Below are 14,798 nucleotides of genomic sequence, written 5' to 3'. Positions count from 1 at the left end.
CTTTTTCAGACCGATGAGCTTTGTAAAAATTGACGCGTTTCAGAAAGGCGGGGCATAGAGGAGAAACAATAATGTACAGTATGTTTTTTGAACCTTAAACCGCATAAACACATTTCATTACACCAAATACACCAAATAATGTTCTTTTTAGCAGCATCATATGACCCCTTTAAGATAAAACTTAATAATATTGCCATGAATGAAAGATTACAATGTTTGATTTGAAAGACATTTTAAGGAAGGGTTTCATTCATGTGTCTCTTTCTTTACAGAGTAAATTGTGGTCAATATTTGTTAACTTTTTCACAATCTACTTTACCTGATGTTTCTCCTACATTTCTCTCTTTCTCACAAGGCCGACCCCATCCATCTTTCTAGGTGACTCTTATTATCTCTTCTTTGTGTCCTCTATGACCTCCTCTCTTTCCTCCTTCAGTCGTCTGTTAGGTAACCGATATGCCTGTCACACTCTCTTTGTCTTTTCCATCCTCCATCTTTCTTCCCCACCATTTATCTTGGCCTAACAATGTCTTAGGCTTCACTATTATAATTCCTATAAACTCAAAACACCCTTTTGGCAGTTCATGTGTTCATTGCTCAGCACAGAACGTGGCATTTCTTCATATTTACTTCTCAAATTCTCAGCGAAAGACTGTGGACTCGCAGTTGCACGAAGACCTGAAGCAGTGTGCCTCAGAAACACAACGAGACTCACTCATGGCTGTGTCATAACGAATCAGAAACATAATTAAGCTGAATATGCTGTCTGTTCCTTTACAGATTTGCTGTTGCTCTTGAAAATTGGTTTAATGCCTGAGGTAGGTAATTTATGTGCACAAACATCAACATTATCTTACATTCACAACCCGATAAGGGCATTTTCTATTTATATGCACTCACATGGCTATCTCTTCTAGTGGGCTTCACTAGAAAGTATAAAGTGTCTATGTAATTCGCAAACTTCAAATGCCCTGAAACTTTGTCAACGTGATCATATGACGTAGAGTTGACGACAACCACTGTATGGTCATGAATCAATCTCCTCTGAAAGCCAATGGCAGACGTGCATGTTTCTAAATCACAAACATTTCAACAACATTGAAGTTGCCAAACAGAAAAGTGGAAATGAGTCAAAAAGTGTCTTTAACTGAAACCTAATATTACTTGGATACACAGTGAACGATAAACCTAAAACTACAGTCTCTTCTTACTTCTAAACAACAAAGGCTGACAGAATTAACTTTGCAGTACACTTAAATGATTTATTGATGACTATGGTCCTGTATCCCCTTTCTCACACTCTCTGTAATATGAGTAAGGATTCCTCGTATCTGAGTTCAGAACGTAATTAAATTCCATCCAAACTAATACATCAATTATGATCTTTGAGGGAAACCAACGGTAACTCAGAGAGGTCGCACATCCACCACACGTCAGCCTTTATCAATGAAATGCCAGTGAGACGAACAATGCACTTTGAGTTAATTACTTAGGACGTGGCTTTGTCCTTCCTTTGTTTGTTCAGAGCTGGTCAAACCAAAACAGAAGGATTTGATGAATTTGACAGTCGTCAGATCATCATATCTTTGCCGGGCTGTCTGTTCTTATCTATCTGCTCCCATCTGCTTCACAACAAGGTGCAGTAAATAGCATGACATGATTTGATGGTTAAGGATTTTTTTTATTATTATTTTACAAGTGTAAACAAAAACAGGAGCCCAAGTTTGTTTGCAAGCGCGTCATATATGTAACTTGAGTTTGAAAGCTGACGCTGGCAGTTTCACACCATTGCACAACCTATTTGCTCATATTTATGTCACGTTGCAGAGATCAAATGCAGCCTTGTTTCAGATTTATATAACCAAGCCCAGGAAAATCTGAAAAAAGTATAATACTCTCTCCCTCCACTAGTGTTTACTGTAAAAATGAATGTCAATGTAATGAAAAAAAGTATATTCTCCTCTGTAATGTCCTCTGTCTGGAGTAACCAATACCATGGGTAAAGTGTAATGAGATCCAGTGTTAATGTGTTCTGATAGGAGGGTGAGGGTTCATGTCAATAAATGTTAAGATCTGCATTCTTGATGAATGAGCTAATGCAAAACTGTATTGGATTCTTCTTCATTAAATTGTCTCCCAGACTCTAACTCATTAATCTGTTCCATATCAGATAAGATGATGTTTTTTTTGACTTGTTAAAGTACACTTAACTGCTCTTCAAGACCTGGATCAAAAACCAAACCCAAAGCTGTCTGTGCATCATTCAAGTTATGCTGTCAAAAGTTCAATCAAATGCAATTGTTAACATACAAGCTACAGTATATTGATAATGGAGTTTCATAATGGCATACTGTTGGAATTTCAAGGAATTTATAGTCAATCAAAAGATGAGAGTAAAGAATTTACAGAAGTAAGAGTGATCTAAGGAGTGACATGTTCAGTATTCTAACTCATCTCTTATCTTTTTTTTGTTGTTTTTGTTTTATGTTAGTCCAAAATATTTGTTACTCTGCCACCTCTTCATAAGGATCCCAAAATTAGGAAAGAGAAGCTCGTTTTTAACAGTGTCCTTGATATTGTCAGTTCGACCTTAACAGTTAAAACAGTGCAGACTGTTTTGTCACAATGTAATGAATGTTTTGCAAAAAAGACTGTTACAGAAGAATGAGGTATTTATATTAAGCCCACAACCCATAATTAAAAGACATTTACTTAAGTTTTAAAGATATAGTGGCATAAAGCATAGAGAGGCTGTGAAAGAGTCTAAATTATCACTGGTTTTGGTGCAAGACACCTTGACCTTAGAAATGGACCTCAGGGAGGAAACATTTCAAATATATGATATAACCCGTTTAACTTGTAACACACTGGAATGTATAGCTTTGACATGTCTGAAATGAAGTGTGTTTGAGAGAGATAAACTCGCAACTATTCAGTGTGGTTTATTTAAAGAGGCTGGCACCGACAGGCAACCTCCAATGCAAAACTAATGCATGGTGCTGAGCTACAGTCCAAAGAGTATTTGGACCACATTACTCTATGACGAATTTGGCTGTATGTGCAAATGGACAGCTGCATGGTCTAAAGGTTGTTTTTAAGGGGCAGTTTATTTATTGCTGCTCAGATGCTTTTTGCAGCTCTGTCCAGCAGTTGGCAAACTCCTACATTTAGATATCACAATACGAAGGCATGCTTTTTCTTTAGGATAAAATACACTGATGAATTGATGACAACAACACTAACAATATATTTAAAATAAACATGGCCACTTCTCGTACATTTTTCATAATAAGCACACATGGGTGATACATGACTTGACTGCATGCCTATTAGGGCTGGGTGTTGATGCAAAAAAAAAAAAAAATTTTTTTATAAATAAATAAATAAATCTCAATATTGTCTCAGGGGGAAGCTGTCACAGAATATAGGCTGTAAAAAGAAAAAAACCTATACTGAGAAAGATGCAACGGAGTAAAAAGTGAAATACCTAGTCTCTCTAGTCTTAGTTTTGAACTTATATCAAGGCTGTCTGATGTGGACTTGACAACATATACTAGCTGTATATGACATTAATACTTAAACTTGTGATTTTGAAGACCTTTTACAAAGGGATTTACAGTTCACCTAATACAGAAACAGCCATAAAGCAACCTTGGGTGAAGGTTTTTTTTTTTTTTTTTTGCTTAAGGGCATAACGAATAGTTTAAGGGTGGCCCTTAAGCAGTGTTGGAACCTCCAAGTTTCATCACAGGTCTTTAACAAATATTCCACACTGAAACGTATTTTCCCCCACGACGCTTTAAACTATGTGCATGTGTCGATTTCTATGTAAATAAAGCATGGATGACCAAAAATAATGAATGAACACATGCATAAATAATCGCTAGGGAATGCAAAAGAAGCAACTCAACCTTCTTCTACCCAAATTCCGAGCCGATTTCGTTGTCTTCCACAGCGGGGCAGCGTAACAGCGATTTGCAGACAGCATCACCCATCCATGGGCATTTGAGAAGAACTTAACTTGCTGTCGGATGTCACATACCAACAATCTGATGTAGACAGAAAGCTATAAAAGTGCGGACACATGTCCGCGCTCAGACCATGAAGGCGTGCGCTCGCTCCATCGAGGACCATGATATGATAACATACCTTTATTTTACGCACGTTTACGCAAACGCATTAACAGCCACACGTTTTTTCCAATGGGATCAAATCCTATGATTTATGGCGAGGATTATTAAAGTGAAGATAAAATGAAAATAAATGGCAGCCGCTTGATGAACAGTTCTTCACTGAGCCCTCACGAGATCACTCTGAATCGCCCACCCTGGGTCGCCACAACTTTGGGCAGCTTTCTGATCTTCACTATCGTAGTTGATATATTGGGGAACCTCTTGGTGATCTTCTCCGTGTACAGAAACAAGAAACTTCGTAACGCAGGTAAGATCGCTTTTAAACCAAATATGGCAAGCCGTTTAAACATTTATTCGTTTAAACTATGTATTTTTTTTAAATGTCATGTCCAGATGTTTTAATTGCTAGCAAATAATCTATTATTAGTATCTGTAGCTGTTTATTCAATACTAGTACTACAAATAGTGACTAATATTTAATTAATTAGTCACCAGTAAAGTATTCCTTAAATTCTCCTACTTATTAGTAACATTAGTGACTATCCCATTGTTGCTGGAAACAAATGTAACATTTTTGCTATTGAATTATATGCCATTTCTTGCTATTAATTCTATAATAAACTTATATAGCGTCCACATTTCTGCCTAGTATGTATGATCTTTTCCAGCTTTACTAGTACTTATTCATTGTACTTCATATTTATGAAACTAGTATCTATTTAATTTGTAGTAACATTTTTATCTCACTAGTTACAATTATTTTTTACTGGGTTAATGACTATTCAGAATTGCAACTTTATAGTTTATTACAACCTTACTGGGCAGATTTTGGGACCAGGGGTGTTTTACAGAAACTTCTTATCTTAATTTTTGACTTCTATTTCCCAAGTAAAATTACAATGCTGACTAAACAGACAAGATAGAATTCTAAGTTAGAATGTTTCTGTAATACAGCCCCAGGATTCCAGTTAATAAAGTGCTTAAATTACAGGATTTTAAATATTGACAAAATTACATGCATACTGTTTAACAGTCAGTTTACACTCTACTGTAGTATACAGTGAGTTTATAAATGAATTAGGATATCATGCAGCGTTCTGCATGAACTTGAACTTCTTACTTAGTATGATTTCCTATTTTCTGCCATTCCTGACAGGGTATTGCACTGAATCATAGTGGACAGTAAGGAACTATTTTTAGAGATTTTAGGTAACTGGCCCAATATCAAACAAACCTGAACAGGCCAGTCATTTTCCTGTGAGTGAATGGAGTGCTTATCACCGGTGTCACACCGACCCATATGTCACTTTTCTTTGCCAATAGAGACCTTATGTTGTTCCTCAACTGTGAAGTTTGTGGCACCAGTTTGAAAATTACCAAAGCACTAAGGAAAAACAGGTTTTGGACAGTGCTTATGTTTACATTATTACAAAGAAATTCCAATGAACTACTTACATATGCATTATTATGTTAATGCATATTTAGCTTGTTAAAGTTATTGCTGTTGAAATTAAGTTGGCATGTGATAGTATCCAATTTTCATATCATAATAATTGCTGAAGCTTTTATCACAGTATATGAAAAACACACTCAAGTGCTTTCCTCTTAATAACAAGTTTAATAACTTTTTATTTACAACATCAAGAAGAACCTTTAACATTTAAATACTATAAAACAATACACAATAATATGTATAAGGTATAAACAAATGTTTTAAACAGATACTAAAGAATACAACTATAAAGGACAATAATAAAGAATCAGAACATTTTCAACCAATATCTAGATATTTTCTGTGCTGGCATGTTTTAGTCCAGATTAAAATGTCCAAAAACTTAAGTGTAAACAAATGTTTGAAAATAAATATTAAATAATTAAATAATTGGTGTTTTTAATGGACAAATCTGAATGACTGTTTGAAAACATGTAAATACTGACTTCCTTTCTTCTCTGTGACAAGTGGATGTCAGAAACAGAAAGTTGTGTACCAGAGTAATCGGGGTAAACAATGTATTGGTGCTTTTCCATAAGTGCCACCTACTGTCAGATAGGAAATCTGCATTTCCATTAAGCCTGTTTCGCAGCATATATGCAGTGTTGTATATTTTAACCAGCTAATGGAAAAGAAGCTAATGTGTTTTAAAAATCTGAACCATTCAGATAACAGAATTATTCACAATATTTTGAAGTGCCCACAATAACAACACCAAACTTTTCAGGCCATTTTGACATATTTCAGCATACTTGTCAGTTGTTTCAAATAAATTACGTATTTATTATATTTGTTTTGTAACATTTCCTCCTCTACTCAATATAGTGCACCATGTTCTTTGATTAGTGCATCAAATTAACCCAGTAATTGTCCCATTAGCCTCCTGCGATGTGTTCTTCATTATGTTTCTCACTAGTGAGAGGACCTCCCATGGCCCGTTGTAAAGACCACTGACCCAGTGTGAATATTCAATTAGCAATCATTCCACCACATATCCAAAGTTACAGTTACTCAAAAAACACGCATACACGCACGGTCAAACGAGCACGCACATATTCGCTCATCATTGTTCTTCTGTGGTGAAACAAAGTGGTTCCTCTCCTCCCCATTGTGGTCTATCTGTTTTATTTAAGCTACTCAACCTCAAAGACTCTATCTGCTGTGGCACCACTGTCTGTTTAGATTATTCAGACCAACCATTCCCTGCTGTTAGGTAATCCTCATTTCAACACAGCCAGTGTACCTACATCATAAAATTACAAATGAAACTCCACCTGAGAGCTAGCATTGATATGCTGCTGGACTATATGCATCTTTTAACTTGGGACCAGCTGTATATTTCAAGGTAAAGGTAATCAATTTGTGCGTTTCCTGTGAATCGAACCCATGACCTTTGTGTTGTGAGCATCATCCACTACCAGCTGAGCTACAGGAACTCCATGCGCGTGTTTGATTCCCTTTTTACATTTCTCAACATCTCGGACATTGTAACAGAGCCCGTCTTCTCTGTGCAACTCTCATCTCTAACTACTGTTCTTTAGTTGCTCTGACGCCGCTTATGAGCCCAAGGCGGTCTTATTAGATGAAGTTCACTGTTCATTCAAGAGGAACTCTTCTCTACCAATTATTCACAGAGGCTGTGTGAGTGGAAGAAGGGCCCTTTCAGCAGGCTCGGTTACTGAACATGGGTGGAACGACGACAAAATCTTTCTAGAGAATAAAGTGATTACTTACAGTCATTTTAAATAACATCATCTATAAGTCTTGTTCAAAGTGTATTCCTTAGGATATAAAATAATGGTACTGATGATTTAAAAGCTATTGTTCAGGTTTAACTGAACAACGATGCATTTGTTGAAAATTTACTGTCACATGTCTGAATGCTCTGATTGCTCTTTGCAACAAAATTGGTTGCTGACTCAAGCTCCAAAAAGGACAAGACAAGACAGGCAGAGAGAGAGAGTGAGAGACAGACAGATTCCCATGACAAATTTTCCCATTCCAAATCTTCTAAAGTCATGCAATTTAAGACTAAAATTAACTGTAGCTTTAAATGACAAGACAATTACATATGCATATAAAATCATATTGAAATTAATATACTAGCGGTCTGATTCCTAAAGATGACCTTTTTTGCAGGGTCATATACCTTGTTTTACCTTGCAGTTTTGTTGTTATGCTGTACTGCCTTGTGGGAAACTCCCTAATGTTTTGCTTTTTACCATGAAGCTTTATTTATTCTTGAGGAGTTCATGTCCTCACTTCTGCCCAACTTGGCCCTCGGCCTGCCCTTTGGGCTAGTTTCGATGCCTTAAAGGGGTCATTAGATGCGATTTCAATTTTTCCTTTCTCTTTGGAGTGTTACAATTTTTAACTTTAAACCACATAAACACATTTCATTACACCAAATACACAAAATACTGTTCTTTTTAGCAGCATCATATGACCGCTTTAATGAATGGCCAATGGCCGACATACTGATGCTGCGCTCAGTTACAGAATGACTCACTTTTGAAGATCCACTCTTGGCTTGTCCACTGTTAAACACAGCCAGAAATGCCTGGTCCACCACTTTGTCAGTCAAACGTTACACTCCTTCGCGCAAAGGGAAAGTTTGCAAACTGACTGAAATTATATTATTTTGTTTTGTAAACTGAGATCAAATAACGAAATAAAACAACAATAACATTATAATATAACATTATAACATCCTTAAAAATTTTACAGTGAGTATTTTACTCTGACTCACACCATAAAAATAAATAAATAAATAAATAAAAACCTTGAACAAAATAAGTTATGAGAAATAAAGATTAATAGACTAAAACTGTGACATGAAAAATTTCTAAATCCTACAAAAAGTAGGATATTAACTTGGAATGTTTAGATTACATTTAAGGAGGTGTGCATTATGCCATAAAAAATAAAACGATTGAAAAGGTGGCTTATTGTTGAGTGTTATAGGCTAGGCCTAGTTCTAACACATATTTTGGCACTATAGTCACATTAATGTCACAAATGAAAGGCTTTGAAACTTACATTTAATAATTCACTGGTGTATTTCAGCAGGTCACACATATTTATTCGTTATCTGGCCTTTTTTTTTTTACACATTTATTCCCATCTACAGAGCCCATGACATGCCGAAAATTATGCCCATGAATTAAGAAATGTATCACTTTTTATCGTTCCTTTGTATTAATTAAAACATGTTTAAATAATAATTAAACCATTTTTTACAACTTAATACAACAATACAACTTAAGAATTTTGTCAACTTTGTCGGCCCTATAGCCGGCAGCTTACCAGTATCCTCGGCCCGAGTCCGACTTCTTGTTCTTCTTCTTCCATTTTTTGGCGTGTTCCCGAGTCCAACTAGAGCCCTTGCGTGCTTCTCAATTCTTATTTGTGCATCCTCGTTTCCTTTCCTCGCGTCTTAGCTCCACCCCTTCAGGATGCGAGAGAAGGACGCAAGGAAAAGACGCGAGGATAGAGGAATTGAATCAAGTGAATGATAGGTGCGTTCGACTTGAAGCACGGCTACAGACGGCAGTCAACAGGCTTGTTTGAGATGCGCCTCGCCTCGCCTGAAATGTAGGCGAGAGTAGCCGCTTGCAGTCGGGGGCGGAGTTGAAACCGGAGCCGTCAAGCCGGGCACTTTCTGCTCCAGTTAGTGACGCTTGCGCGGTGTTTGCATACTCTCTATCACAGATGAAGTGAATTAAATGCAATATTTGCCAAATATACAGACGTTTTAGAAACGTTTTCATGAGCAACAGATATATACTGATTATATACTGCTTAATACATCGCCATCTGTTCAAGAATAAAGTTCAACGTAAATATATACTATTGAAATACTTATAAAGTGGGGGAATATATGCTTTTATCAGTGTTTTATGATAAACGTGACTCAATATAACATTGCGACTACAGTAAAAAAGCTTTTACTGTTCTAAAAACACAGATTTGTGGCTATTATTGGAATTGAAAAGGTTAGAATAAACCCGAAACACACGTGAAACGCGTGTGTCATGCGGTGAATCTGGCCAATCGTGAAATGGCTGTGTCGTCATCAACGCTCCTGCAGCCGCTCTGGAGAAACTGCGCCGGCTGAGGTACTAACTATGGGATTACATCTCTGCCGCAATTCTGCGCGCGAAAGATCATATTTTGAGCGCACAAAAGTGCGTTTTGCACGCGCGCGAACTGAGTTTTGTGGAGAAAATGTTTGTCTCGCAAAGAAGAAAGTATTTCGAGTGCATGAAAATCAATTTTGCATGTAAAATAAGTTTTTGGATGTGTGCAGCCCTTCTCTTTTGCGTGTGCAAAGTTTCACTAGCTTGCTCACCTAATGCCAGCCCTCAGTGCTCTCTAAATGCCAACAGCTAGCTTGCTCAACACAACCCAGCGTTACAATATGCCATAATTCCAGCCAATAAGAGATGAGGCTGCTAAATTCTGATTGGCTGCCTTGACAACCAATCACAACATTCCTTGCATTACCTCGACAGCAGAAGAGGACAAACATACAGTGCATGCATAATTGTTATGCAAGTTGATATTCTGATCATATTTTTTTCCAAGCACATTTTACCAATTCCAAAATACATCAATCTTAATAACTACTATTAATCTTGTATTTAATCATTTATAATTTATATATAATTATTTATGAAGGCAGGAAGTGAAAAATGTCTTATATTCAGGTGTGCATAACTGGCCGAAAGAGACGCAAGTCTGCCAGAGAGACAAAAACTTTTGTTCTTAATTTATATGCTGCATTGTACTATTTTCAATTTTGCACTGTTTTAATTGTACATGGCAACGCTGCAGTCGTTTCGGCAATACAAATGTAAAAATATATTGCAGTAATAAGAAACTGTCCCGAGACTTCATGTAGGCCTAATAACTTTTAGTTTCATTATTGGGCAATTCCAGCGTTACGGAATGACTTTCGCAATCAAAACCTGAAATATAAATTCTTACAGAATGTATTCATTACCAATATATTGAACCATCTCTTTATATATTTCTAAATCCCTGAAAACAGAGTCCAGACATCAGAAAAGTATCCGTCTGAACGTGTTTTATATTTTAGATTTGGGAAATCACATGCGTTACGGACGTGACAAAAAAGACACCAGTTTTTGGGAGACAACATATTTATAGACTTTCTGTGATTTACAATGCACAAACCAGAAGCAACAATATCGACAGAATGGAGAAGGGTTGACCATTCACAAAACATAAAATATCAATTTTATTTCAATTTTCGTTTTTGTGTTTCAGAGGAAAAATCAATGTTAAGGAAGTGACATCTCTCCCTTACGGACCGTTCTGAAAGCAGAATTTATGCAAACGCTTATAAAATGCTTTAAAAACTTTATCAGAGATGTCTAGAGGGTATTTAATAGGGCTGCCCCCACTTAAGATTTTTCTAATTACCTGTAGTCGTTCATTTAAGTCATTATTCAACTAATCGCACACTGAAAAAAGTTTTTCAAGCAGTAGGTATTTCATCCAATTAATAAAATGTCTTTCAGTAAAATTGACCATTATTCGTTTTATTTTTCAAGTAATATTTTTTTAGTTCAAAACATTGATAAATATAAATATTTTTCATTAAGAGCTCAATTAAAACATGTTTGTTTTGACGAATGTAAAATATCAAGGTTAGATTAACTCTAGGTTAGCCTAAAGTTAGATTACGTTTATATCATGACCACGCCCCCTCACACTGGTGCTGCGAGTCAGTTAACGACACCATTTTGTCACAGTAATGTGATTGTGTGTGAATTCAGCGAGCTGTGGATGAGAAGGTGGAAACTTTGTTTTAGATAAGTTAGGTGTATGGACGTTATTTCCCGCCATTTACCTTTTATCGCTCTTTCTTTTCCTCCAGAGACTGATTGGCGAAAAGTTTGTCTAAACGACGGGACATTTCTCATCCGTTAGCGAGCCAGTTTTCTCACTCGCCTGCAGCGGACAAAACCGCGCTTGAACCAGCGAGATCGACTGAGATTATTTTCGTCTTTTCCTTTTTCTTTTTCACTTGATGTTGTTTATGAGGAGTGTAAGTTAATTTTACTCAAACAGCAGCCGCGATTGCAGCGGAGGAGAGACGATGGTGGTGCTAATATGGCGAGTGCAATAATTTAACGACCACTTTTAATAGACATGGCTGTTGTTTGAAAGAGTAAGTTTAAATTAATTAACGGTATAAATACAAAAACGGATGAATATACTTCTGTTCTATCTAGGTTCAGAGCCCTCTTAATGACTATCTTGTTTTGGAAGGAAGAAGAAATGGAAGAGATGCTTTGGAAGTGTAAGTATGGCCCTCATAACTGAAAAGAGAGCACAGCTAACGTTATATAAACATTATTATAAACAATCCCCCGGATTCACAGGCCAGTCTCAGACTGAAATGCATGTTCAAGCTGTCTTAACTGAAAATATCTTGTACTGACACATCTTAAAATATGTCAGTGCGATTGTCGTGTCTCAAGATGCACACCAGTAAAGTTCGTAAGGCATTTTTATAAAAGTTATTTAAATAGCCTAATTTAACCAAGGCCTAGTCCTGGCTTAAGCTAAGCCCAGTCTGTGAAACCCTGTCTCTATGTTCAAACATGGAAGTTATACAAGAACGAAACAATGTCGTTGTTCACATCAGGCATGTACATACATTTAAATTACTTTATGCACTAAAATGTTTATAGGACCTTTCGCATCGCTTTAGTTCCAGAACTAAATGTATTGGGACGATTTTGCGCGAACTATTTCCCAGTACTATTTATAAATGTACAGTACTAAAGTACTGGGACGATTTTGCGCGAACTATTTCCCAGTACCATTTAAAGAGTTGCATTCGCACCGACAGTGTGTACTAAGAAGTGACGTAAGCTGGTCGACAGCGACGTCATTTGTGTGTGGCGTTCAGCAACAGAAACAAAGAAGAACAACATTAACAACACAAGTTTTGTTGTTTAAGTCAGATGCCCTTATAAAGACTGTAACTTTAATGTTTGCTCTTCACAGAAAAGTTGTCAAGGACAATCCTTACATCACCCAGATGGTATTTTAAAGACCAGCTCTTTTTACAGTAAACCAGGTATGTATAAGTGCATTCATCCCATGTTGTATTTGCCATAATTACAAGATTACAACTTGGAAAAAAGAATTCATGTTCTTGTAGAACTCATAATTACATCTGTAATCTGGGAATTTTCTGAGAGCTTCTACTTGTATCACATGACTGTACCTGACTGCTGCAGATTAATTTAGGCATTGATAGTGTTGCCATATAAACGCACAGTTCCCGGTCCAAGGACATGGAACAGCTCTAAGTAGAACATGGTGTGAACACAGCATATGATCTTGAGTATTTGAAATCTAACTGACTTGATAATGTCTTTATCGATCTGTTTCTTCCTCTGTTAGGATGCAGCTGACAAGACAGACTCCAGTAAGAATCCTCAGCGTTGATCAAGCAAGTCCACATCTAACCCAGCTAGAGTGGGAATCATCTTGGAAGAAAACTTTGTAATGGATTAATCGACCGATCTCAGGCCTTCTATGTCCATTTTTTCAGACTGATTTATGCTCTGCACCTGGACTAAGTGTATGAAAAGCACTTTATATTTTATTCAGCAGGTAATGCTCAACCTCGGAAAAGGTGAGTTAGCACCTAAAATTCAGTACTGTCAATATTGTGAACTCTTTTGATGCAGTTTGTTGTGCTTCTGAGATAAACTGTTTTATGTTAGTTTGTTAAACTAGTTTTTAACAAATTGGAAAAATAAAACAACTGATATAGATTTAACTTGGAAATTACACTGAAAAAAATTTTTCATTCAATCAATTAAAAAAATTTTGGGTAATGATTCACATCTATATTTTTTAACTTGAGCCAATGAAAAATAAATAACTTGCCCTAAACAATATTTTCTATGTCTATGAAAACTATAAAATAAAAAAAAAAATAAGAATTTTTGTTTTGATTAAATCTATATATTTTTTGTTTGGATCAAAAATAGAATTTAAATTAATTGACTTTCTTCAACAAGAAAAATATACTTTGTGCCAGGTTTTATAAAATAGTTTTCATAGACATAGAAAATATTGTTTAGGGCAAGTTATTTATTTTTCATTGGCTCAAGTTAAAAAAATATAGATGTGAATCATTATCCTAAATTTTTTTAATTGGATGAATGAAACATTTTTTTCACATTTATATTAAATGAACATCTATAATCCATAATGAGCCTTAATAGGCTAGCCTGTTCCGCGCTCAAGCACACGCATTAAGTTTGCCACAAAGCACAGGCAGAAGTAGCCTAATTTGCAAAAAAGAGTCATTTTAATTATTTATTAATAAACTAATGTTTTCTTGTCGGCTGCAAGATGAAATTCACGGTGCTGACTCTCATCTCCACGGTACTGGACGCGCCTTTAGAGGGAAATGCAATCTTCATACAGACTATATAATCAGGGAGTATTTGCTTTTGTTTTGAATTGGTTCGTCTACGTCGCTATCTGGGAAGATTTGCATAACGCCGCCTAAATGTTCACGCAAAGAAAGAAGGCGTAACTTTTATGCTCACTGTTGCCACCGCTGCCATGTTGTGGAGTCGCTGTGTGTTTGTTGTGAAAGCGAAACTACTTTGTTTGGTCTTCCAAAAGAGGACACGACTAGAAATCAGTGGTTAAGTTGTATTTACAACACTGTTCCAGAACACTTCAACCCAAATATTCAGATGTGTGCTGCGCATTTTATGGAGGATGGATGAGGACTGTTTCCTGAACCAGTAGCCTAATGCGTCTGTGGCACAAAGGCTGTTTCTATAAAGTTGGGCAGTTCCAACTTTGCAAGGACAGTCTGGCGCTTCTGACTCACAGCCTGTAAGTACGTTTTTTATATTTAAATAATTTGCCAATGATGATTCAAACGCGAGTTTTGAGCAGTGTAGAGCAGCACTTGTTGTTTGTCATTTCACATAAAAATTGTATGTTTACGCGGCGCGATGAAACGCAACCCGTAAAAAGACAGTATAAGTCATTATAATCAGTAATTATGTCCCCACTGGATGCAACAAATGACTCGTTTATAATGGGTTTTAATGTTTTTGTCTCGTCGCTCCGGCCGGACAGGGCATCACAGTATGGTA

The 14,798-nt window shown here is 36.4% G+C and overlaps 1 protein-coding gene across 1 annotated transcript in view; it reads left to right on the top strand.

Annotated features, from left to right (window-relative positions):
• The first annotated feature begins 4,087 nt into the window (after window positions 1-4,087).
• The window catches only part of LOC107658043 (melatonin receptor type 1A-A-like), a 21,643-nt gene continuing 10,932 nt past the window's right edge, over window positions 4,088-14,798 (top strand). Inside the window, exon 1 of the mRNA XM_016446435.1 lies at window positions 4,088-4,440. Within this exon, the coding sequence (XP_016301921.1) occupies window positions 4,254-4,440 (187 nt within the window). The 5' untranslated portion in view covers window positions 4,088-4,253. The remainder of the gene's footprint in view (window positions 4,441-14,798) is intronic.

Source organism: Sinocyclocheilus anshuiensis, unplaced genomic scaffold (assembly GCF_001515605.1).
Source record: "Sinocyclocheilus anshuiensis isolate Anshui unplaced genomic scaffold, SAMN03320099.WGS_v1.1 scaffold227, whole genome shotgun sequence".
NCBI lineage: Eukaryota > Metazoa > Chordata > Actinopteri > Cypriniformes > Cyprinidae > Sinocyclocheilus > Sinocyclocheilus anshuiensis.
Note: the sequence above shows the minus strand (reverse complement) of the source record. Positions and strands in the feature narration are given on the sequence as shown.